The 23,399-nt window shown below is 40.6% G+C and overlaps 1 protein-coding gene and 1 non-coding gene across 7 annotated transcripts in view; both read right to left on the reverse strand.

Annotated features, from left to right (window-relative positions):
- The window catches only part of LOC124795360 (peroxisomal acyl-coenzyme A oxidase 3-like), a 251,233-nt gene that overhangs the window by 62,803 nt on the left and 165,031 nt on the right, over positions 1 to 23,399 (reverse strand). For all 6 annotated transcript variants that reach the window (XM_047259361.1, XM_047259357.1, XM_047259359.1 and 3 more), the window contains one exon: positions 13,688 to 13,842. In XM_047259361.1, the coding sequence (XP_047115317.1) occupies positions 13,688 to 13,842 (155 nt within the window). The remainder of the gene's footprint in view (positions 1 to 13,687; positions 13,843 to 23,399) is intronic.
- Trnat-ugu lies at positions 3,899 to 3,973 on the reverse strand. Its single transcript has one exon. It is a non-coding gene; the product is annotated as a tRNA-Thr (tRNA).

A 23,399-nucleotide genomic window follows, 5' to 3' on the forward strand; every position in this document is an offset into this window, starting at 1 on the left:
AGGGCAAACAGGCTTAGATGGTGGGGTCATGTTACACGCATGGGAGAAGCAAGGTTACCCAAGAGACTCATGGTTTCAGCAGTAGAGGGTAGGAGGAGTCGGGGCAGACCGAGGAGAAGGTACCTGGATTCGGTTAAGAATGATTCTGAAGTAATAGGTTTAACATCAGAAGAGGCACCAATGTTAGCACTGAATAGGGGATCATGGAGGAACTGTATAAGGGGGGCTATGCTCCAGACTGAACGCTGAAAGGCATAATCAGTCTTAAATGATGATGATGATGATGATGATGAAATAAAGAAATCTGTGATGCTAGTATGGAGACAAGTTAGTAAGAATTATCATTATTATAATTCAATATCACATGAACTTTGCAGGTTATGCCATATCCTCAGGTGCTGGGCCTTTTCCAGCCTGCAGACTGAGTTAACTGACAGTGAAACCATTGCCTTCAGTCTCTTAAATGCAGAAATTAGTGTATATTTTAGATAGCAAATCTCAAGAACAAATTTTGGGGATATGTTTTAAGTGCTGAAGGAGAATCCACAGCTGACACTGACCTACTCAAGCAGCATCTGCTGTCCTGGTGTGTGCTGCTGACAAAAGAGCTTTGAATAGCAAGGACCACAGAGCTGGAGAGATATCGTCCGGCCTGAGATAGCACGATCAAAAACGAAACTGCACACTGCCATCAGCTGCTTCCTGCAGTTGCTGGGAGTGCATTTGGCAATACCGCATCACAGTGTGCAAGTGTGTGACTGCACGGAGCATGTGGGTGCTCCTAAACACACCTGTCAGCAGTGCTGGCCAAATCATGGGCGGACAAACTTGCACCACCTTCTACTGCTGACACAGAAATAGAACCATGACACAATTACTGTGAAGGGAAATTGGGAAGGGATTCTGAGTGAGAACTATGTGTACATTAGAGAAGCGTGCAGTGGTCCAAATAGGCACAAAGGCTATATTGATGAGGTCAGGGCCGTAATAGCAACTGCTGTAGGAAAATGAGAACTATTCTTGTTTCTGGAGCTAAAATTAGGGAAAAACGCTTGGAGTGGATGTTTCTCTGATGAAAGTTAGAAGGGTATATAACTGAGCATGTTGAGAGGATGTGAGACTTGAAGATGAGACATTCGGGACTTACTGCACTATTGAGAAGAGGCAGATTGACCAGTTTGAGGTGGAAATTAGTGAACTTGAGAATGAGGTAGGAAGATCTGCCTAAGCAGGTGAAGGCACAGAGACAATTACTCCTGGTTCTGTGAAAACAAGGACAAAAACTGGTCAAAGTGCATAAAAGAATATTCTTTTTATTGAGCCTCTGACCCTTCAAAACTGGAATATCCATAAAAATAAAACCTTCAAATTTGCAAAATATTACTTCTGCATGACAAATTCATTCCTTACCCAAAGCAGGCAGTTTATTTACTTTTAGTCTCCTTACGTGACATGACATTTAGTCTCCTTAAATGACTGTGTTTTCATGCCACAGATCACACTGGTTTGGTGGCTTGACAGGTCAGTGAATACAGGACAGGTGGGGAGAGAGCAGAGTGGGCCAAACTGTACCCCTTTTTCAGCCCAACCTTTCACTGACATGGTAATGTAGCACTCGTACATTTAGTTCATTTATTGAAGAAAATTTATTTACTTGGGTATAACTGGAAGCAGACTACCATCTGTGAAACAAATCTTAAAGATTTTTGTTTACAATTTGTGGGTATGCAAATTAACTCTGGTATTCTAGATGTGCAGGAACTGGTGTTCTGTTGGGTCAAAACTTAAACTTTAGCACAAAGGCTGACAAACTGTGCACCAAAATTAGAAATTTCATATACACAACAGGACTTTATTCTGTTCCAATTGTTTAAATGCATCTGTGAATGCTGTAATTATACTAAACTTATTTTCACAATCTTCATTGGAGTAATTCATATAAGCTTGTAATACATTCCTAGATTCTTCACTTATAGTTGGTCTAGAAACTTTCTAAGTAGGCTTTCACAGGACAGTTTGTATCTACCTTCAGTGTTTCATGACTCTCTCCCTTAAGTCAAACAAACCAGTGAACATTCATGCTGACTTTCTTTGTATGCATACAGTATCGCCTGTTAGTCCTGTAAGGTGTAGATACCACACACTTTAGCAATTCTAGGACAGGTTACTTGCATGTTTTGTATGCAGTCTCCTTTGTAGACTGATTGCATATGCCTGGTGTTCTGCAAATTCTGTCACCTGTTTTAGCCATGACAGACTATGTGATAACCACAATGTAGGAAATGACAGATTGCTACTTACCATAAAAAAGACACATCAAGTTGCAGACAGGCACAATTAAAAGACATTCACTCATAGTTTTCGGCCACAGCTTTTGTTATAAAAGGCACACACACACACACACACACACACACACACACACACACACACACACACACACACACACACAAAAGCAAGCATACCTCTCACACAGTTACAATTTCCAACTGCAGCATCTCCTGCTGGAATGCCAGATTCTATGATAAATCCTGTTCATATGCCTACATACTGTTGTACCCAGGTATTTATATAAGCTCACTGGTTCCAACTTTGATTCACTGATTAATACTGGATTAACTTTGAAAAGTATTTGAGGAAGATGTTGAAAGTTTTGAATGTGAGCTGTATGGTTATAAGCTGAGAATAGATACCCTATGGCCAGAACCTTCTTTCGATGTGGATATAATAAGTTGAGAATTATATTGTATTGTTGGAGTTGACTATGAGTATTATGCAGTTATGTTTAGGTTGATCTGTATATACTGTGATGATAAAATGTTGGGATTTTCTTTGTGTTATGATGAGATCTTGATGGGATATATGTTATAATGTAATGTTCTGAAGATGATGATTAAGATGAGAGGTTGTCGTGTTATAGAATTGTATTCTGAGTTGTGGTGCATCATGCTCAGTTGTGCCACATCATATGTGTTTGTAGCAGGGAATGAGAAGAAGGTTTGTAATGTCTTCACTGTGATTCTGACAGCTCTAAGAAAGGTATGTTGGCTGCATCTAATTATTCTGTGATAAAACATGTTTTAGTATATCATAATGAAAATAGTAAAATGATTAATTGTGAAAATTCTTTATTACAAAAATATGTTCCTGACAACAAAGAAGTACCCACTGAGAGTTTCTTGAAATAGTTGTAGACTATCTGAAAGAAATTTGTATAAAAAGGGAATGGAGTGTTGTTGAAAATGAAATGAAGTCAGAAATTGTTTTTGAAGTAGAAAAGGTTGGGGAATTGTAGCATCTGGTACAATGCTAAAAGTTTTACGCTTATGAAGTGATTTTATGAAAAGTCAGAAATTTAGTGCAACATTATATATAGAAGCACATTTTGTCAGGAGGATTTGAAACTGCTGTGGAGCTGTACTTACAAATTTTCTATCATTAACAATAAGGGGTGTAAATTAATTGTCACAATATTTTCAATTTTACCAAACAGGTATTGTTATTTTGCATTAAGCCATTGTATTCTGATACCAAGATTCACACAAAGATTACAGTTGAGAAACAAGGCAATGTTGCTTGTTCAGGACTTGGCCAAAAGTTTGTGAGAATTCACAGCTGTCTATACAATATTACTTGTACTTTCATGTTTAAGTTTATATGTTATACTTTCATTTTGTACATCAAGTTAACTATGTGGGTTAGAGGCAAAACTTGGCTGTAAAGTATTTTACAGTCAATAATAAAATGAAGGAGAAGAAAAACCATATTTTGGAGATACATACTTATATGTTAACTGTGATACTCATAATTAAACTCACATGTATTAATGATAATTAAATCAAAACCCTTAGCTACCGACAGACATTGTTAATATACGTCAATGGGGACAGCTGAAAATGTGTGCCCCAACCAGGACTCGAACCTGGGATCTCCTGCTTACATGGCAGATGCTCTATCCAGCTGAGCGACTGAGGGCACAGAGGATAGTGCGACTGCCGAGACTTATCCCTTGCACACTTCCCATGAGACCCACATCTCCAACTGTTCACAACCTACATTCGTAGTGTTCCTAATAGATATTTGCCTATTCACTCATTAATTGCACCAGACTAAGCTGACAAGTCCCATAAGAGTTCGGTCAAAAATTGGTATAGGCAAGTGTATTCAAATATATAGGTACATAAACAGGTAGAATATGGTGCTGCGGTCAACAACACTTATATAAGACAACAAGTGTTGTTAAATCGATTACTGCTGCTACAATGGCTGGTTATCAAGATTTAAGAGAGTTTGAATGTGGTGTTATAGTCATCGCATGAGTGATGGGGCACAGCATCTCTGAGGTAGTGGTGAAGTGGGGATTTTCTCGTACGACCATTTCATGAGTGTACCATGAATATCAGGACTCCAGTAAAACATCAAATCTCCAACATCGCTGTGGCCGGAAAAACATTCTGCAAAAACAAGACCAACAACAACTGAAGAGAATCATTCAACATGACAGAAGTGCAACCCTTCCTCAAATTGCTGCAGATGTCAATGCTGTGTCATCAACAAGTGTCAGCATGTGAACCATTCAATGAAACATGATTCATATGGGCTTTCAGAGCCAAAGGCCTGCTCGTGTACCCTTGATGACTGCATGGCACAAAGCTTTATGCTTCGCCTGGGCCCACCAACACCAACATTGGACTGTTGATGACTGGAAACATGTTCCTGGCTGGACAAGCCTTGTTTCAAATTGTATTGGGTGGATGGATGTGTACGGGTATGGAGACAACCACATGAATCCATTGGGCCCTGCATGTCAGCAGAGGACTGTTCAAGGCCCTGTAATGGTGTTGAGCATGTGCTGTTGTAGCGATATGGGACCGCTGATATGTCTAGATACGACACTGATAGGTGACATGTACGTATGCGTAAGCATCCTGTCTGATCACCTGCATCCATCCATATCCATTGTGCATTCCCATGAACTTAGGCAATTCCAGCAGGGCAATGTGACACCCCACACATCCAGATTTGCTATAGAGTGGCTCCAGGAATACTCTTCTGAGTTTAAACACTTCCGCTGGCCACCAAACTCCCCACACATGAACATTATTGAACATATCTGCGATGCCTTGCAACGTGCTATTCAGGAGAGATCTCCATCCCCTCTTACTCTTACGGATTTAAGGACAGCCCTGCAGGATTCATGGTGTCAATTCCCTCCAGCAGTACTTCAGACATTAGTCATGTCCACGACACATCGTGTTGCAGCACTCGTGAATGTTCGTGGGGGGCCCTACGCGATTTTAGACAGGTGTACCAGTTTCTTTGGCTCTTCAGTGTAGTCATTTTAATAATAAGAATGGACATAAAGACTGCAAAGGAAGAAAATCCAATATTCAAGAACCCTAGCAGATCATGACTCCACTATATATAAATTTAAAAGTGACTTACTACACTTCCACAATGATTTACAAACAAATGGTAGATTAGTTTCCAGAATGAAATTTTCACTCTGCAGCGGAGTGTTCGCTGATATGAAACTTCCTGGCAGATTAAAACTGTGTGCCGGACCGACACTCAAACTCGGGACCTTTGCCTTTCATGGGCAAGTGCTCTACTAGATAAGTTGTTTAGCTTTAAGTTCAGTTTTCTTTTTATATGCATCAATATCTGAATCAAACTTTTCAGATGAAAATTCAATTAAAGGAGCTTTCATCAAAATCAGATGTATATGCTGTATATAACTGTGTGTATATTTTGTTACTATTATCTTCATGTTGATATGCAGGCTGAGTCAAAAAGGGCTTTACAACTTGGGAATGACATAGAAATTTACTGGGATAACTTACAGAATCAGCAGATGTGTCATTTTGTAACAAACAACCTCAAGTTTGATTCACATAGTGCATCACTACCTCATTCTGCCACCAAGAGTGCCAGCGTAGTGCACAGTTAAAACAGCTACTTTCACTGGTGCGAAGTGTACTTCCTGTGTGTTCTGGTTTCATGAAATGAACTGTGCAACAACTATTCACTGTAAATTTCACACTGAATATGCTAAAGAACCTCCAAGCAGGCCTACAGTTTACTCTTGACCCATGAACTTTATTGAGATGGGTTGTTCACTGTGACATGATAAAACCATCAGGTTGCTTGTGTGTTGATGATTATGTGTAACAGGTTAGGGAGAGCTTTGCCTGCAGTCCACAAAAATCAACCATGATGTGCATCTCATGAGACTCCCCAACCAAACAGTTTAGCTGACTTGAAAAACCAAATCTATGGTGCTGTTGCACAAGTTATGCCCAATTTGCTGCAATGAGTTTGAAAAGAACTTGATTTCTTGTGACATGTTTGCCACATCATAACTGGTACTTACATCAAAACAAAATGATACTTGACATTTTCATGTGAAATTTGAGGTTGTTTGCTACAAAATGACCCAGTTACCAATTCTGTAAGTTATTTCAATAAAATCCTATATCATTCCAAAGTCATAAAGTCATATTTGGCTCACCCTATATATGTTAAAATGTGGCTCACACTCAGTTTTTTGCATTACAATCTGCATATATATTACTAGCTATTAGCTATACATTATTTTATGAATGTTTAGGTATTCTATGTAATACCACTAAATAAACAATAATAAATATACTGAACTTTTCTTCAATTTATTATATACTTTCTTGAGATCACATAAAATAAGCATACATCACAAAACAGTATCCAAAAAAACTCATTCCTTACAAATAGATATCACATTCTATACTAAGTTCATAACTTGATTCAAATAAACTCTGCCAGTTAGCTCCTCCCCATTTTTGGGAGAGCTGAAGCTCATTCTAACAATACATGTAGGAACAAAATGAAAATTACAAATTTCAAGAAATCTTTGTGAAATCAGGAGCCCCTGGTACCCCTGGATACTGACATACAACATTTCTACCGGAATGACTTTGAGTGACATGAGGTAGACTTACATTTGGAGTTTGAAGCACGCTATTGCTGTCCTTGTTGGACATGAGAACAGTTGCCAAATTGCTGTCACAACAGGGTAGTTTTAAGGTTAGGTTAGGTTAGGTTAGTGTTGTTTAACGTCCTGTCGACAACGAGGTCATTAGAGATGGAGCGCAAGCTCAGGTTAGGGAAGGAAATTGGCAGTGCCCTTTCAAAGGAACCATCCCAGTAGTTTTAACCAATCAGTTGAGACTGCATCTGGTTTACCATTTCTATAGATCATAAATACCTTGTTGCCATGCTATAGGACCCTGAAAGGTCCACAATATTGAGGGGCAAGGGCTGGTCTGTCATGTAAGCAGACATAGTGACATATCTTCAAGCCCTAATGTATGAAAACAGTTTTGGTCCTGTGTCTACGAGGGCTTTTGGGAACCAGACTTTGCATAAGATATAGTAGTTGTTTTTAAAAAAAATCAACAAAATCCCCAGATTGCAAGGAAAAAAAAAAACTACCAGTTCCATTTATCGATTCACTGTACAGGTAAATCAGCTTTGCAGGTGAACATTACATGTACTCCTTAATACTAGTATGCAATCCCAATAAAACTAAAGGAGTGCAAAGATCCAATATTCTGGACATCATGTGAACCCTGTCTTTAAGGTCTGGTGCATACTTTCTACCATCCTGTTACTGGAGGGGTGGCAATCATAGTACAGATATGCTTGCAACCACAAATACAAAATAGTTCTGTTAATAACTGCCATTCAAATTGGCATCACCTATCTGACATAATGACTTGCAGGATACAAAACAGGCAAACCACACAGATACCAAAATGCGAGATAGATGTTGTAGTAATATCATGACCAGGTACAGCCTCTGACCAATTAGTAAATCAGTCTGTCATTGTGACCAAAAAACAGTATCCTTTATAATGGGAGAGGCAGTCAACAATGTTGATGTGCCAATGAGAAAAATTCCTCAGAATGGATGAGGAAATCAGCAACAGGAACAGCCATAGGTCTATTAATTGTGACATTTGGCATTAGATGCATACCATCATCCAACTGTGGCAACACTTCCATATCCCAGGCTAGACAACTTTACCTGTAATTAACCCTTGTTGAGCCAAAAAGTGAAATGAATTAAAATCACTCCAATATCAGTTTTCATGGATAAATCGATGTATTTTTAGTCCAGAAGTATCACACCAAATACCATTTGCGGAACTAATTGGGGACAAGTGTTTTAGAAGTAAACCAATTGATTCTGGATGCACCTGATATTGGATGAGGAGTGGTTCTGTGTCCCAATATGCAGCCACTGTTACCATATCAATGACAGTAATCACCACACAGTTGTGCAACAAACAATGTGCCACCACTCTGTCCTGCTCAGAAATATGCTGAATGTCTGTAGAAAATTGAGCTATTAAATCAACCTAGCATACCTGTTATGGAGAATGTTTGAAAATGGTGGTTAACGGTTTGCGGTCAGCGTACATAGTAATAGTCTGTCTTCAAGTCAAGGATGAAAATGCTTTACAGCAAGAAAGATGGCTAGCAGTTCTCTGTCAAAAGCACTCCAAAATTGTTGCTGCTTTGACAAATTTCTAGAGAAGAAAGCCAGAGGTTGCCATGCCTGAAAAATATATTTCTGAAACATAGCACCCACAGTGACTTGACTTACATCGACAAAATGAGCAATGGAAGCATAAGCAATGGTGTGAGCCATGAACGAAGCATGACCAATTTTTGATTGTAAGTGCTCCAAGACTTTAACAGCCCTAACATTCCAAGAAATCTTCCTGATACCAGAAGTGTTATTTCCTTTTAGGAGACTGTTAAGACATACTTGTACTTCATCCAGCTCGATAAGGTGTAATTTAATATGCCTAAGAAATGGTAGAGTCCTTTCAAAGTCTCAGGGACGAGCATGTTTTGAAAATCACAAACCTTATCAGGCACAGGAGAAATGCCTTTATGAGACACTCTATAGCCTAAGGAAGGAACTTTTTTCTTAATGGAAGTACACTTGTCAGTGCTTAATCACAATACCATAGTCCTCCAAGCTTCAGAACACAGCACGTACATGTTTCAGATGGTTCTTATATGCAGTAAAGAAAAGTAATATGATGTCAGCACAGCCAAAAACGAATGGAAAACCCTAAAGAACTTTGTGCTTGAACTGTTGCAGTGTTATGCAGTCCAAAAACATAACATTTTGTTTGAATGAACCAGAAAGTGTAGTAATAGCAGTATTCATTTTCTCTTTGAGGGCCATAGGAAACTGTGGAAAAGCTGTAGCACAGTCAAGACAGTAAAAAAAAACATGTACCCAAGTTACTGCTAAAATCAGATACATTAGGGATAGAGTATGTATCAGGGACTGTACAAGAGTTCAAAGTTCTGTAATTCCCACAGATTTTCCATTTTCCATGTTTTATTTATGACCATCTGTAAGAGAGGAGACCTAGCACTCTCAACAGCAAAAAACAGAACCATCACTAATCATTCTATCAAACTCTTGCTGAGAAGTATGCAGTTTTCCCAGAGGCAGGCATAGAGGTCTACTAATCACCAGCAGTCCTGGAATAGTTTGATGTGATGGAGAGTAGAATGACAATGCTTCTGCATTGTGAGCATTGAGTCAGTCAGTGCTGGAAAATCCTTCAGTAACAGCTGGCCAAGGTCATTATCTGCCCCCTGGTCTGTCTCAGGTGAGGAAGGGTGGCCAGGGGAGGAGGGGCGGGGGGACTCTTCAATCTGCATAGTGACTGCTTTGTTGTATAACTGTCATAATTTCCAGCATGCCCACTGCAAGGCTATACACACCTGCTGTGCTGTTTCACATGAGCCGATTTTGTTCTCACGGATAGGTCATTGTGTTGTATTATTCGTGCCATATTTCTGAATGTTTCTCAATTTGAGCCCTAAGTGTCAACCTCTGTGCATTCAACTCTGAAATTTCTGTCACAACACACACCGGAGAAAGTCATGTCTTCTCGCATGACGCGTTTGTGTGTGCAGCATGTGGATGAGTGCAGCTCCAAGATTTGCTGTACCCTCGCGTGAGGTGCAATTGGTCCAGGAATCTTCATGCAGTTCGTAGTGCAGCCTCACACAACCCAACATGGTAGGGAGTTGAGCACACAAAGGTCCTTTCATAAGACTCTTATTCACCAAGTATGGTACCAGACGAAAATGACCCAAAAAATCAGCAATAATAACAGGTGTCTGGGGGAAGAATCCAGATGGTGCGTGTGGTGGAACAAGTGCTGAGATCACGAATGTCATGTTGTAGAGTATGCTCTGCAACAGGATATTGCGAGTTGCCAGTATACACCCTCTGCCTATGCCCATTCACCCTATGCACGTTACCCTATGTATGTCCCCTAGTTTCTCACTTTAATGACAAGGAATATATAAACTACTCCAGGTATAACATGACAACATGGCCTTTCATCTACCTAACAAGACAATAAAAAAATGGGACACACTATAATGTGACATTTCTAGTGTATATGTGATGAGTATTGGAACTTGGTGAAAGTGTGATGAAAACTTCAGAGAAGCCAGACATTAAAAGTCTGTGATCAGTCAATGTATTTAACAGGAGGTTATGATTATTATTATTACTGTTGTGAATTAAACAACACACAAGTTTATGTTTAATCAAGTCTGCTACCTATTTAACTCTTGAAAGTCCCAAATGGAATAATAGCAATATAGAAACAAATCACCTTTTGATAGTATAGTGTAATTGGATAGATAAAAAAATCTACTCACTAAGCAGCAGCAGAAAGCACACGTAAAAGCAGGTTATAACTAGGCAGCTTTCAGAGCCAGTGGTTCCTTCAGGCAGGAGGGTTGGGAAATGAATAGGGGTGAAGGAAAAGAACTGGAGAGGTCTAGGAGAAGGAATAGATTTCAGAAAAGTCACTCAGAATTGCATGTCAGGGAGACATACCAGATGGGATGAGAAGGTCCTTACTTTTCATCCCGTCCAGTAAGCTTCCCCTGACCTGCAGTTCTGGGTGATCTTTCCAATATCTACTCCTTTCCCTATACCTCCTATACCTCTCCAGCCCATTTCCTTCCCCTTCAGCTCTTCTGCCTGAAGAAGGAGCCACGGCTCCGAAAGCTTGCTTGATTAGAACCTTCTTTTACATGTGTGTTCTGCCACTGCATGGTGAATAGATTTTTTATCAATCCAATTACATTATATTTGGAACACATTAATCAAAGATTCAGCTTTCAGACAACGTACTTCCTCAGAAATAGTGACTGCATGTGATGTGATCTGCTGGGATGGGTGGTACGGATAATGAGGAGGCATGGTGCAGGGGAGGGGGGAGGAGGGGAAGGCTGGCAGCACAGAGGAGGAGAAAAATGCTGTGCTGCCTGTGGGAAGAGACAAGGAATTGATGGGGATAGGATACGTGCAGTGTTGGTAAGCCGTGCTGGGGAGGTAGGGAAGGGGAGGGGGGACACAATGTTTTACACCAGTCACACATGACATGCTCTGCTCTGTGCATATCCTGAGAGGGTCTTCTGCATAATTCTTATGCAAAGTACTTCGGAGTGTACATAATGTAGCAGAGTAGCGTAACACTTACTGTACTGACTGATACCAGATAAACTGTCATAATCCATACCATCACTGTGTATCCTGCTTACATATTTTGTGTATTTACTGCTTTGTTTATTCATTGTTTACACCTGTAAAAACTTGACTTTTCACTCCTATTTCATGTTTATGCAACTTTCAGCTAATTATTCAATTTTATTATGAAATTAGCAGTTCATAAAATATTTATGTAATGGTCATCATATCAGTAGCTCTGGGAACCACACCTAAACGTCTTCTCATAGCGAGAATGTAATGTGCAATAGTTCACAGTTTTTACACTGACACTGAAATTATACCTGCAATAACTGTTTGCCATAATTAAGCTGCAATTAAAAACATTAGTTGAAATATTGTTAAGAAATGTAACTTAATGTATTTTTACATTAAATTGTGATATATTCTGGACTGAGATTGTAACAACAAATTTTATATAAAGTACAATATTCCAATATGTGTGTAACTTCTTGCAAAACTGTACTTTTTAGCTGCAATCTATCAATGCAATGTTTTCGATAATGTAAAATAGTAGATGTGCTTACTATAAATGGTGTGGCAGTGACCATATGAGGTCAGTTCAGTTTTGAATCATTTTGAATGCAGTCCATCAATATTTCAGCTTTTGTCAAGCTCAGTACAATGTTTGTGAAGAACAATGTATTCTAGTTTTTATTAATATAAGAGAACTGAAAAGTTCATAGAAACACCAACAGAGCTACAACAATAAGGCTTCCAAACACATGATGCATCCGTGCATCGGGTAGTGATCTGTGATGAGGATGTCTCTTTGTAGTTGTTCCCATGTAATGGTTTTCGAATATGGAAATAATCAAGACTCGAAGAGTGATTAAATGCTTCATAAAGAACATTATGAAAACATAGGAAATTCATGCCAATTTTCAGAACACACTAGAGGACTGTGCTCCTTCATATTCAACTGTTTCTCAGTTTAAACTTGATGGAGACACCTTAGGTGATGATCCATGTAGTGATCAGCCAAAATGTGCCACTACTCCAGAAATTATTGCAAAAGTGGGTAAGATGGTCAAAGAGGATTACCTATTGAAAGTATACATCACATTTTAGTAGAGGAACTGAATAGGAGAAAATTATCTGCTAGATGGGTGTTCTGACTCTTACTGAAGGATACGACATGCTTCTGAATGGAAGGCCTGTTTTCAGAGCAACCAATAAGATTTTTTGCACTGGTTTGTGACCACAGGTGAAACTTGGTTTCACCCAAGGACAAAAAAGTAGTGGGGAAAAAAAAGAAAAAATGCAAAGGCAATACGGTTGGCAGAAAAGGTTAAGTGTCAGTTTTTTGGGATGCAAAAGGGATTCCGCTGACACATCAACTTCCCACTGGTCAAACAGTTACAGAACAATACTGCACTAACCTCCTGGACCAACTATAGCAAAAGATACAAGAAAACAGCCCATGTTTGGTAAGGAGGAAAGTCATATTTCACCAAGTTAGATCACACCCAAATGTAAGTGCCACTGTCACAGCAAAAATACACAAACTAATATACGAATGGATGCCACAACCATATTGCCTGTTTTGGCTCCATCATACTCCCATCTCTACCCTGAGGTGAAAATTCTTTTCAAATGAAGAACTGACAGCTGAAGTTGATGGGTAATTTGCAGGCCTGTAGGAATCTAGTTTTCAAGATGAGATGAAGGCAATTTGAACAGTTTTCAAGATGAGATGATGGCATTTGAACATCACTGGACCAAGTGCGTTAGTGTACAGGGATATTCTACTCTGAGAATTTTTCAACTACCTTCATGTACTGGAAAAAAAATGAAAGCTTTGAGCACATCAGTTTGTAATTACAGTGCAACCTCCATATTCCAACATGCACAAAATATATTCAGGAACAAAATTTTCCTGTGCAGGAAAATACTGATTACAAGTTACCACCTACTGACAAATCATTTGAAATGGAAGTTAAGTCAAATTCTATAAGTCCAAACTTGGCATATCTTGGTAGATCTGAAAACATAACTCAGGGTACTTGAATTCACTCATGGGTGGAATTTTCAGGGGCCTTTAGTATGTGCTACATAACTTGAAAAAAGAAAACTTTGTATAGTTACCTCTGCATATGCCAGTGAAAGAGTTCTAGCATGAAATACTTGGGCATTGTTCTTTGCAGTGAAAGGATCAGCTCCACTCTTTAGCAATGCATCCAGCTTTTCCTCTGTTGTTACTAGCAACCAACATATTAGCCATTCGTACGCAGAGAGCAAGGCTGTGTAATGCAAAACATAAAATCATTTCACATATAATGACTCCACATACCATTACTAAAAACACAAAGGTAATTCTAAAGATTATTATTATTTATAGCATACAACAAAGTGCTGATAGTTACTGTAACTAAATTATTTCATTTACACCATCTCAAAATTTCTTTTATGAGATGTTTACCATTAGGAACATGTCGTATACTGCGGTGTTGCTCTGAATGTGACAGTTCAGGTGTACGTAATATGCAGCTAACATGAATACTCATTTTTCTACATCTGTATCTACGTATATAATCCACTAGCCACCAAGCGGTGTGAGGCGTAGGGCACTATTCGTGCCACAGTCAAATTTCCCCCCTCTCTGTTCCACTCGTGGATTGCGCAAGGGAAACATGACTGTCTGAATGCCTCAGTATGAGCTCTAATTTCCCTTATCTTTGAATGGTGATCATTGTGCGATTTGAAAGTTGGTGGTAATAATAAATGCTCTACATCCTCAGCGACAATCAAATTTTGAATTTAGTGGGCAGCCCATTCCTTTTAGTGCATTGTCTACCTGCAAGTGTGTCCCAGTTCAAACTTTCTGTGAGATTTGTAATGCTCTCGTGATGGCTAAATGTACCAGTCATGAATCTTGCTGCTCTTCTTTGAACCTTCTCAATCTCTTGAATCAGGCCCAACTGGTAAGGGTCCCATACAGATGAACAATACAAAATTGTTAAGGCTTTCGTGGCCACTTGTTGACAAACTGGCTATTGGCTTCTGTCTCGGGTTCTTCAGCCGACGTTCATCTAGTAATTTTGCCAACAATGCCAGCCACTCGTGCTGGTGAAACATCAGTAAAATCATTAGATGAACGTCGGCCGAAGAACCCGAGACAGAAGCCAATAGGCAGTTTGTCAGACGAACAATACTCTAAGACGGGATGAACTACAGTATTGTAAGCCATTTCCTTTGTTGAAGGACTGCATCGCTTCAGGATTCTACCAATAACCCACAATCTAGAGTTCGCCTTACCCGTTACGTGTGTAAATCTGATTGTTCCATTTGAGATCATTTTGAACAGTCACACCCAAATACTTGATGGATGTTACCACTTCCAAAAACTGGGCATTTATTTTGTACTTGTACATTAATGAGGATTTTGGCTTTGTTATACGCAGTAGGTTACACTTACTAATATTGAGACGTAATTGCCAGGCATTACACCACGCATTTATTTTCTGCAAATCCTCATTTGTTCACAACTTTTGTGCGATACTACTTTCCTGTAGACTACAGTATCATCGGCAAACAGTCTAATGCTGCTGTCACTACCGTCAACCAGATCATTTATGTAAATCATAAAAAGCAGCAGACCTATTACACTGCTCTGGGGCACACCTGATGTCATGCTTGTTTCTGTTGAAGTGTCCCCATTGAAGATGACATACTGATCTCTGTCTGTTAGGAAACTTTCTATCCAACCGCATATGTCATTTGATAGAACGTAAGCGCACACAAAGAGGGCCAGCCAGGTCTCACATGACTGTTGTTTTCTAAAACCATGTTGGTTTCTGCAAATGAGCTTCTCAAAGTCTAGAAAAATGATTATGTCTGAACAGAAAATATGTTCCATGATTCTACAACAAATCGATGTCAGTGAAATTGGCCAGTAATTATGTGCATCCAATTTTCTACCCTTTTTATAGATTGCTATGACCTGGGCTTTCTTCCAGTCCTGTGGAACTTTCCACTGTTCCAACGATCTCTGATAGATGGTGGATAAGAATGGTGGTATATTTGTAGCATAGTCAACATAAAATCTTATGGGGATACCGTCTGAGCCAGATGCCTTCCTGGCGTATATGGATCTTAACTGTTTTACAATCCCACACACACTAAACACTATGTCAGCCTTCCTTGCATTTGTTTGATAATTGAAAGGGGGAATGGTGTTGCAGTCCTCTACTGTAAATGAGTTTTTGAAATCTAGGTTTACAATTTCAGCCTTCTGTTTATCATCATCCGTTACATTACTTGTACTGTCAGCAAGGAAGGTATTGAATTATTTGTAGCGTTCATAGATTTTACGGATGACCAAATTTTTTTGGGGTCATTTTAAGAATCTGCAGATAAAATATTGCTTTCAAATTCATTAGAAGAATCTCCCATTGGCCTTTTGACAGCTGTTTTCACTTCACTGTGCAAAATTCTCTGTTTTCTCAGTGACTTCCTAATATGTTTGTTGAACCAAGGTGGATCCTTTCCCTCCCCTATGGTTTTCTAGGCACATATTTTGTGTCCCAGGGTGAATGCTTGGAGTTGACTATGAAGATATTCATTAATGACACTTTTTTTTCTTTTCTCTCTCTCTCTTTTTTTTCCGACTTCCACTGTCATAGAAGCCACAACGACATTATGCATTATGGTTGCTAATACCTTCTTCTAGATTACCTTCCTCAAAAAGATCAGGTCTGTTTGTCACCAAGATATCTAATATGTTCCCATCTTGAGTTGGTATTCTAACCAATTGTTCAAGGTTATATGTTGAGAGCACTCCGAGAATAACTTCACACAAGTCTTTGCTTCTGTCCCTGTGATAAACTTGTAATTTTCCCAGTCAATGGACGCCAAATTAAAGACTCCACCTATAACTAATGGATAATTTGGATATTTATTTCCTATGTACTCAAGACTTTCTCTGAAACATTCTGCGACATTTTTTGCGGATGCTGGTGGTCTATAAAAACATCCTAATACAATGGTCACTCTTTGTCTGATTGACAGCTTTATCCGGACTATTTCACAGTCTGAACCAGTATTGATCTCAACTGCATTTAAACAACTTTTAACTGCAATGAATGCACCACCTCCCATAGCATCAGTTCTATTCTTCCTAAACATTGTTTAATCCAATTTCAAAATTTCACTGCTATTTATGTCGGGTTTCAACCAGATTTCAGTACCTAATACAATATTGGCATTACTACTGTTTATTTCAGAGTGTAACTCGGGTATCTCGCTACAGACACTTCAACAATTTACTAACATGAGATTTAGCATATTTAAATCCTTTGGAATGACCTGTTTAGGAGTTGGCACACCCACATCAGAGTCATGAACTGGTAATTCTTCAGGCCAACAGTTTGTTTCCCATGGGGAGGAACCAAATCTAAAAAAAAACCATGTGCACACCACAAGTACTGTGCTACCCATGTAGCTGCTTCCTGTGTGTAGTGCACCCCTGATCTATTGACAGGCATCCTACAACCTTTCACCCAATAGCGTAGGTTGAGGAATCTACAACCATTTTCGTCACAGAGTCGACATAGCCTCTGGTTTAGATTCTCCACTAGACACCAAAGCAGAAGACCCCAGTCCACCCTGGGTAAGATGCTGCAAATTGTCAGCTTGGCTTCCACTCCTCAAGAGATGGAGGTCACCTTCGCCAGTTTTGCCAGACTTTGAAAGGACCCAAGGATTTCCTGGGAAACCCGATGACTGGTATTGTTGGTGCCGACATGTGCAACAATCTGCAGCTAGCTGCACTCCGCATGCTCGATAGCCGCCGGAAGATCCTCTTCCACATCCTGGACAAGACATCCCCAGCAAGCACACCGAGTGAACATTGGACTTCTTCTCTACCATAGCTGGGGCTTCATGACCTGCCTAACATTGGAGCTCCCAATAACTAACAAACCCCTATCCCCACGTGCCTGTCTGGACCTTGCTGAAGGAGTGCCCACTAATGTGGCAGAGGGTGCATTCTGATCCAGCTCAACCCCCCCTCCCAGCATCATATAGCACACAATCTATTAGAAAAGTGCATGGGATTTGGCAGGAACCTGCGTCCCCCATGCAGCCTTCCTTCTTGAGGCTCGAGAACGTGACACAGTCCGCCACCCACACTGAGGTGAGAATGGGCCGGCTAGCTTAGTTGCACCTGAGGTCGGCTCAGTGACAGAGAGCTGCAACATCTCCCCCCCCCCCCCCCTTGCACATCTAGTACAGCAGAGGCTGCCCCAGGCACCCCATCCCCACCACACCACAAAGTACTCTGGAGTCTGGTGACTGTGGCCAACAATGCTTCCAGCTGTGTTTGAACTGTGGCCAACTCCTCCTGCATCCACACACAACAGACACAGTCCCTATCCATCTAACTAAGATGTGATTTACTGCAAGAAACTTAAGGAAACCTACTCCCACAGAAGATTAACAGCTACACTTGTTGGCAGAAACAACACTCAACAATGAGAAACAATAAAAATGTATGGTAGAAGCTAGATCTTGTGCTTATTTTCCTGCTACGGCCTATCTAGTGAATACTAAAGAAAAAAAACCATGACCTACAGTAAACTGCTAGGGGATATATAGTGAATATTTTTAAAGAATTAAACAGTAAGCTACACCTAATGATTATCCCTCCGATTTATAATGTAAACAAACATTTACGTACACCCAAAAATGACCTAATAAAACTATAGAAACTGCTACCTTCAGTCTTTCGAGACTAAATGACAATAATAAATGTAAATACTGAGTATTGTACCCTGACAGATGCACGTACAAAACAAAACCTTTAGCTAACGATAAGAGGTCAGAATGAATCACAAATACGAACTCTACTTTATAGGCACCGATGGGCTTACAGTTTTTTAAGAGGATGGCCGGTTGAAACCAGTCATGGCATTTTTAAGGATTAGAAGATAACAATAACCAATTAGAACTCACTGAACATACTTCACAGCATGATACTGATTAAGCCACAATAGGTAATGAAAGGCAAAGACAAAGTTTGTGGTGCAAACGTGTGACCAGGCTACTGGCCTGACTGCAGTTCTTCCTCTGTCATGGCACTAGGAGGGTGAGGGTGCTCAGCCGACCACATTTTGCCACTAAGAAAGAACCCTTACTCAAGTGATTGTTAGACTGAGGGGATCTGAAGACATTCTAGAGTGACTGGAATGAACAAAATCCCTGCTCCTTCACGGTATTGAAACAAGTTTGTCCAGGGCAAGAGTCTAGTGCTCTACCCACTAAACCACCATGTCTACAATGGTAGGTAATATACAATGAAAAATATTAACTACAGCCATAAAAATCTTTTGTCTGTAACAATACTGATTCAATAAATAGAATTCTCACATAGAAGAGATGCTGAAATCAAACAATGGAAAATCCAGGATGGAATGTAACAATACGAGAGAAGAAAAGTCGCTACTCACCATATAGCGGAGATGCTGAGTCGTGATAAGCACAATAAAAAGATTCACACTTTCAGCCATTAAGGCCTTTGTCAGCAGTAGACACACACACACACACACACACACACACACACACACACACACACACACGCACACACGCATGCAAGCGCAACTTGCACACACGTCTACAGTCTCAGAGAGCTGAAACCACACTGCGAGCAGCAGCACCAGTGCATGATGGGAGTGGCGACTGGGTGGGGGTAAGGAGGAGACTGGGGTGGGGAGAGGGAGGGATAGTATGGTGGGGTTGGCAGACTGTGAAGTGTTGCACTTTAGACGGGGAGCAGGAGAGAAGGTGCGGAGGGGGTAGGGGGTCAGCAACAGAAAGGAGAGAAATTAAAAGCGGTGAAATGATGGCTCTGTAGTGCTGGAATGGGAGCAGGGAGGGGGCTGGATGGGTGAGGACAGTGACTAATGAAGGTTGAGGCCAGGAAGGTAACGGGAATGTAGGATGTATTGCAGGGAAAGTTCCCACCTGCACAATTCAGAAAAGTTGGTGTTGGTGGGAAGGATCCATATGGCACAGGCTGTGAAGCAGTCATTGAGATGAGGGGTATCATGTTTGGCAGCATGTTCAGCTACAGGTTGGTCCACTTGTTTTTTGGTCACCATTTGTCACTGGCCATTCACGCAGACAGACAGCTTTTTGGTTGTCATGCCTACATAGAATGCAGCACAGTGGTTGCGGCATAGCTTGTAAATCACATGACTGGTTTCACAGGTAGCCCTTCTTTGATGTGATAGGTGATGTTAGTGACCGGACTGGAGTAGGTGGTGGTAGGAGGATGTATGGGACAGGTCTTGCATCTATGTCTATTACAGGGGTATGAGCCATGAGGTAACAGATTGGGAGCAGGGGCCTTGTAAGGATGGACGAGTATATTGTGTAGGTTCGGTGGATGGCGGAATACCACGGTAAGAGGGGTGGGAAGGAAATTTCTCATTGCAGGGCACGACGAGAGGTAATCGAAACCCTGGCGGAGAATGTAATTCAGTTGCTTCAGTCCCGGATGGTACTGAGTTACGAGGGGAATGCTCCTCTGTGGCCAGACTGTGGGTCTTCAGGAGGTGGTGCAAGCCTGGAAAGATAAGGCACGGGAGATTCGTTTTTGTATAAGGGTGGGAGGATAATTACGGTCAGTGAAGGCTTCAGTGAGACCCTCGGTATATTTAGAGAGGGTCTGCTTGTCACTGCAGATGCGACAACCATGGGTGGCTATGCTGTACGGAAGGGACTTCTTGGTATGAAATGGGTGGCAGCTGTTGAAGTGGGGCAGCGGTTGAAGTGGAGGTATTGCTGGTGGTTAGTAGGTTTGATATGGACGGAGGTACTGATGTAGCCATCTCTGAGGTGGAGGTCAACATCTAGGAAGGTGGCTTGTTGGGTTGAGCAGGACCAGGTGAAGCAAATGGGGGAGAAGTTGTTGAGGTTCTGGAGGAATGTGAATAAGGTGTCCTCACCTTCAATCCAGATAGCAAAGATGTCATCAATGAATCTGAACCAGGTGAGAGGTTTAGGATTTTGGGTTTTTAGGAAGGATTCCTCTAGATGGCCCATGAATAGGTTAGCATAGGAAGGTGCCATGCGGGTGCCCATAGCCGTACCGTGGATTTGTTTGTAGATAATGCCTTCAAAGGAGAAGTAATTGTGGGTGAGGATATAGTTGGTCATCGAGACTAGGAAGGAGGTTGTTGGTTTGGAATCCATAGGGCATCTGGAAAGGTAGTGTTCAATAGCAGTAAGGCCATGGGCATTAGGAATGTTAGTGTACAGGGAGGTGGCATCAATAGTGACAAGCAGGGCACCGTGTGGTAAAGGGAAAGGAACTGTGGAGAGTCAGTCGAGGAAATGGTTGGTATCTTTTATATAAGAGGATAGGTTCCGGGTAATAGGTTGAAGGTGTTGGTCCATGAGAGCGGGCACATTGAAAAAGAATACTAGAAATATTTCAGTTCTTGGACAAAGTCCTTATTCGGAAGTAAAGAACTTGGACATGGTCTCGGTCTCTCTCTCTCTCTCTCTCTCTCTCTCTCTCTCTCTCTCTCTCTCTCTCTCTCTCTCTGTCTCTGTCTCTCTCTCTCCCCCCCCCTCCCTCCCCTCCCCCTCCCCCTTCGGGTTCCCATGCATGCTCCCATTGGCAGTACTAGCATCTACCCCCACCCCTACCCTGCTATCACCCCCTCTCCCCACCCCAATGCCTCTTACTCGTACTTCAACCCACTACCCACTCCAACTAGATCGTCGCTCATATCAGATGCAGTCACATTTAGGCCTTAGTGTCTGGTGACAGTGGCCGTGTTGGTGCAAGTTTTTTTGTTGTGTATATGTGTGTAGGTTTTCTACTTCTGAAGAAGGACTTTGTCCAAAACCTGAAATATTTCTAGTATTTTTCTGCATAACTAGGATAGATATGAATGTGTTTTATGATGAGACGAAAAGCAAACACTTTGAAGTATATTATTGCTTCCCTAGTTATATTATTAAGCTGTTGATGCTCCTGTTGGTTGCTTTCATATTTTAAGAATTCCTTAGTTATTTTCTATGCAGAAGACTTGATATTTATCTCTTATTGATACAGAATTAATGTAATAATTTAGAAAAATAATACATCTTCTCAGTAAATATATAGTTACATCATCCATTGCAGTTAGACTGTTCTTTGGAAAATCACAATTATTATGTACATTCTTATTCATGGCTTCACAGTAATGTATACTAATAAAATTTTTGTGACCTTCAGTCATAGTGAGTTGATAAATGTCCATAAGCTTCTAGCCGAATACTTTTTGGCCACTGTCAAGTCCTGACTTGTAGAATTACTGCTGCTGACCTTTTATAGCTGTGGTGGCATCTGTTTTCATCAGAAATTTTTATTTTCATCTTTCCTTTCATGAAACTATCCCACATGCCATTCACTCTCTTCACTCACTCATTCACTCCACTGACTTCTCTGGGTCGTTGAGAATCCCAAGTCCCTTTTACTATCTGCCTCCAATTGCCTCTTGTCTTCCACTGCTTCCTTCCATTCAGTTATACCAAACATTCTGAGTTCAGAGCTCACCTCATTTTGCTATCGTGTTCTTCCTTATTCAGGGATCTTGAGCCTTCTGTCTTCTTGTGATATATCTGACGAGCTATTCTGCCAGGGTCCATTCTCACAACATATCGGCTATAACTAATTCTTTATTGGAGCTCCAAACCTATCTTTATGTTCCTTAGTGCAATGCTGGCCCAAAGATTTTCCTGTATACTTTATTTTCAAAGACTGAGAGTTGGTATTGTTTTCCTTTGGTCATGCTCCATGTTTTCACTCCATAAAGCAGTACTGATGATTGTGTTGTAGAGTTTCAGCAAGGTTTTCCTTGTCAAGAACTTCGAGGACTGAAGTTTTTGGAAATAAAAGCAAACTTTGTTTGTCAGACTGGAGGGAGGCAACAGGCAGAGCAAACCTGCTGTGAGTCCCAGCAATTAAACAAGGGAAACTAATGATGCCAAAGCCATGTTTTAAGTGAACTTCTGTAATCCTGGGCTTGAATAGGGGACAGACTGAACTCATGGTAGGACTAATGAGAGGCCATGGGAACTTTAAGAAACATCGGCACATGATGGTTAAAGAGAAAGAAGCCCCTATGAGTTGGCTCTGTGGTGAGGGTGAAGAAACTGCACCACACTTAATCTTCAAATGTGAAGTTTTGGAGATTAGAGGACATAGTTGATATTTGGGTCATCAAGTCCTGAAGAGATTGTGTCTAATGAAGAACTAGTACAGGACCTTCTACTGCTCTTTTGATTCAGCAAATGAGATCATTCTCGGTGCATTTTCATTGGTTTCTTCATGGAGGCTTTCATTTCCAATAATCATTTCGTAATGTCTATCTTTTCCTTCCTCAGCATTAAAGTCTCCCAGTACAATTTTTATGTCATGTTACAGTAAGCTTTCACACACTTTCTCCAGGCGTTCATAGAAACTATTTTTTACACTGTCTTTTACAGTGTCTTCTTTGTCATTTGTAGGTGCATGAATATTGACAATAGAAACACTGAACCACTGGGCTTTTACTCGTATATAGAATATTGCACTGAGATGACAAAAGTCATGGGATACCTCATAACATCTTGTTGAATCTCCTTTTTTCCAGTATAGTGCAGCAAGTCTATGTGGCATGAGCTTGACAAGTCACTAGAAGTCTCCTGCAGAAATACTGAGCTGTGCTGCCTTTATAGCCATCCATAATTAAAAAAGTGTTGGCAGTGCAGTATTTTGTGCACAAACTGACCTCTTATTTATGTCTCATTTCAATAGGATTTATGT

Source organism: Schistocerca piceifrons, chromosome 4 (genome assembly GCF_021461385.2).
Source record: "Schistocerca piceifrons isolate TAMUIC-IGC-003096 chromosome 4, iqSchPice1.1, whole genome shotgun sequence".
Lineage (NCBI taxonomy): Eukaryota > Metazoa > Arthropoda > Insecta > Orthoptera > Acrididae > Schistocerca > Schistocerca piceifrons.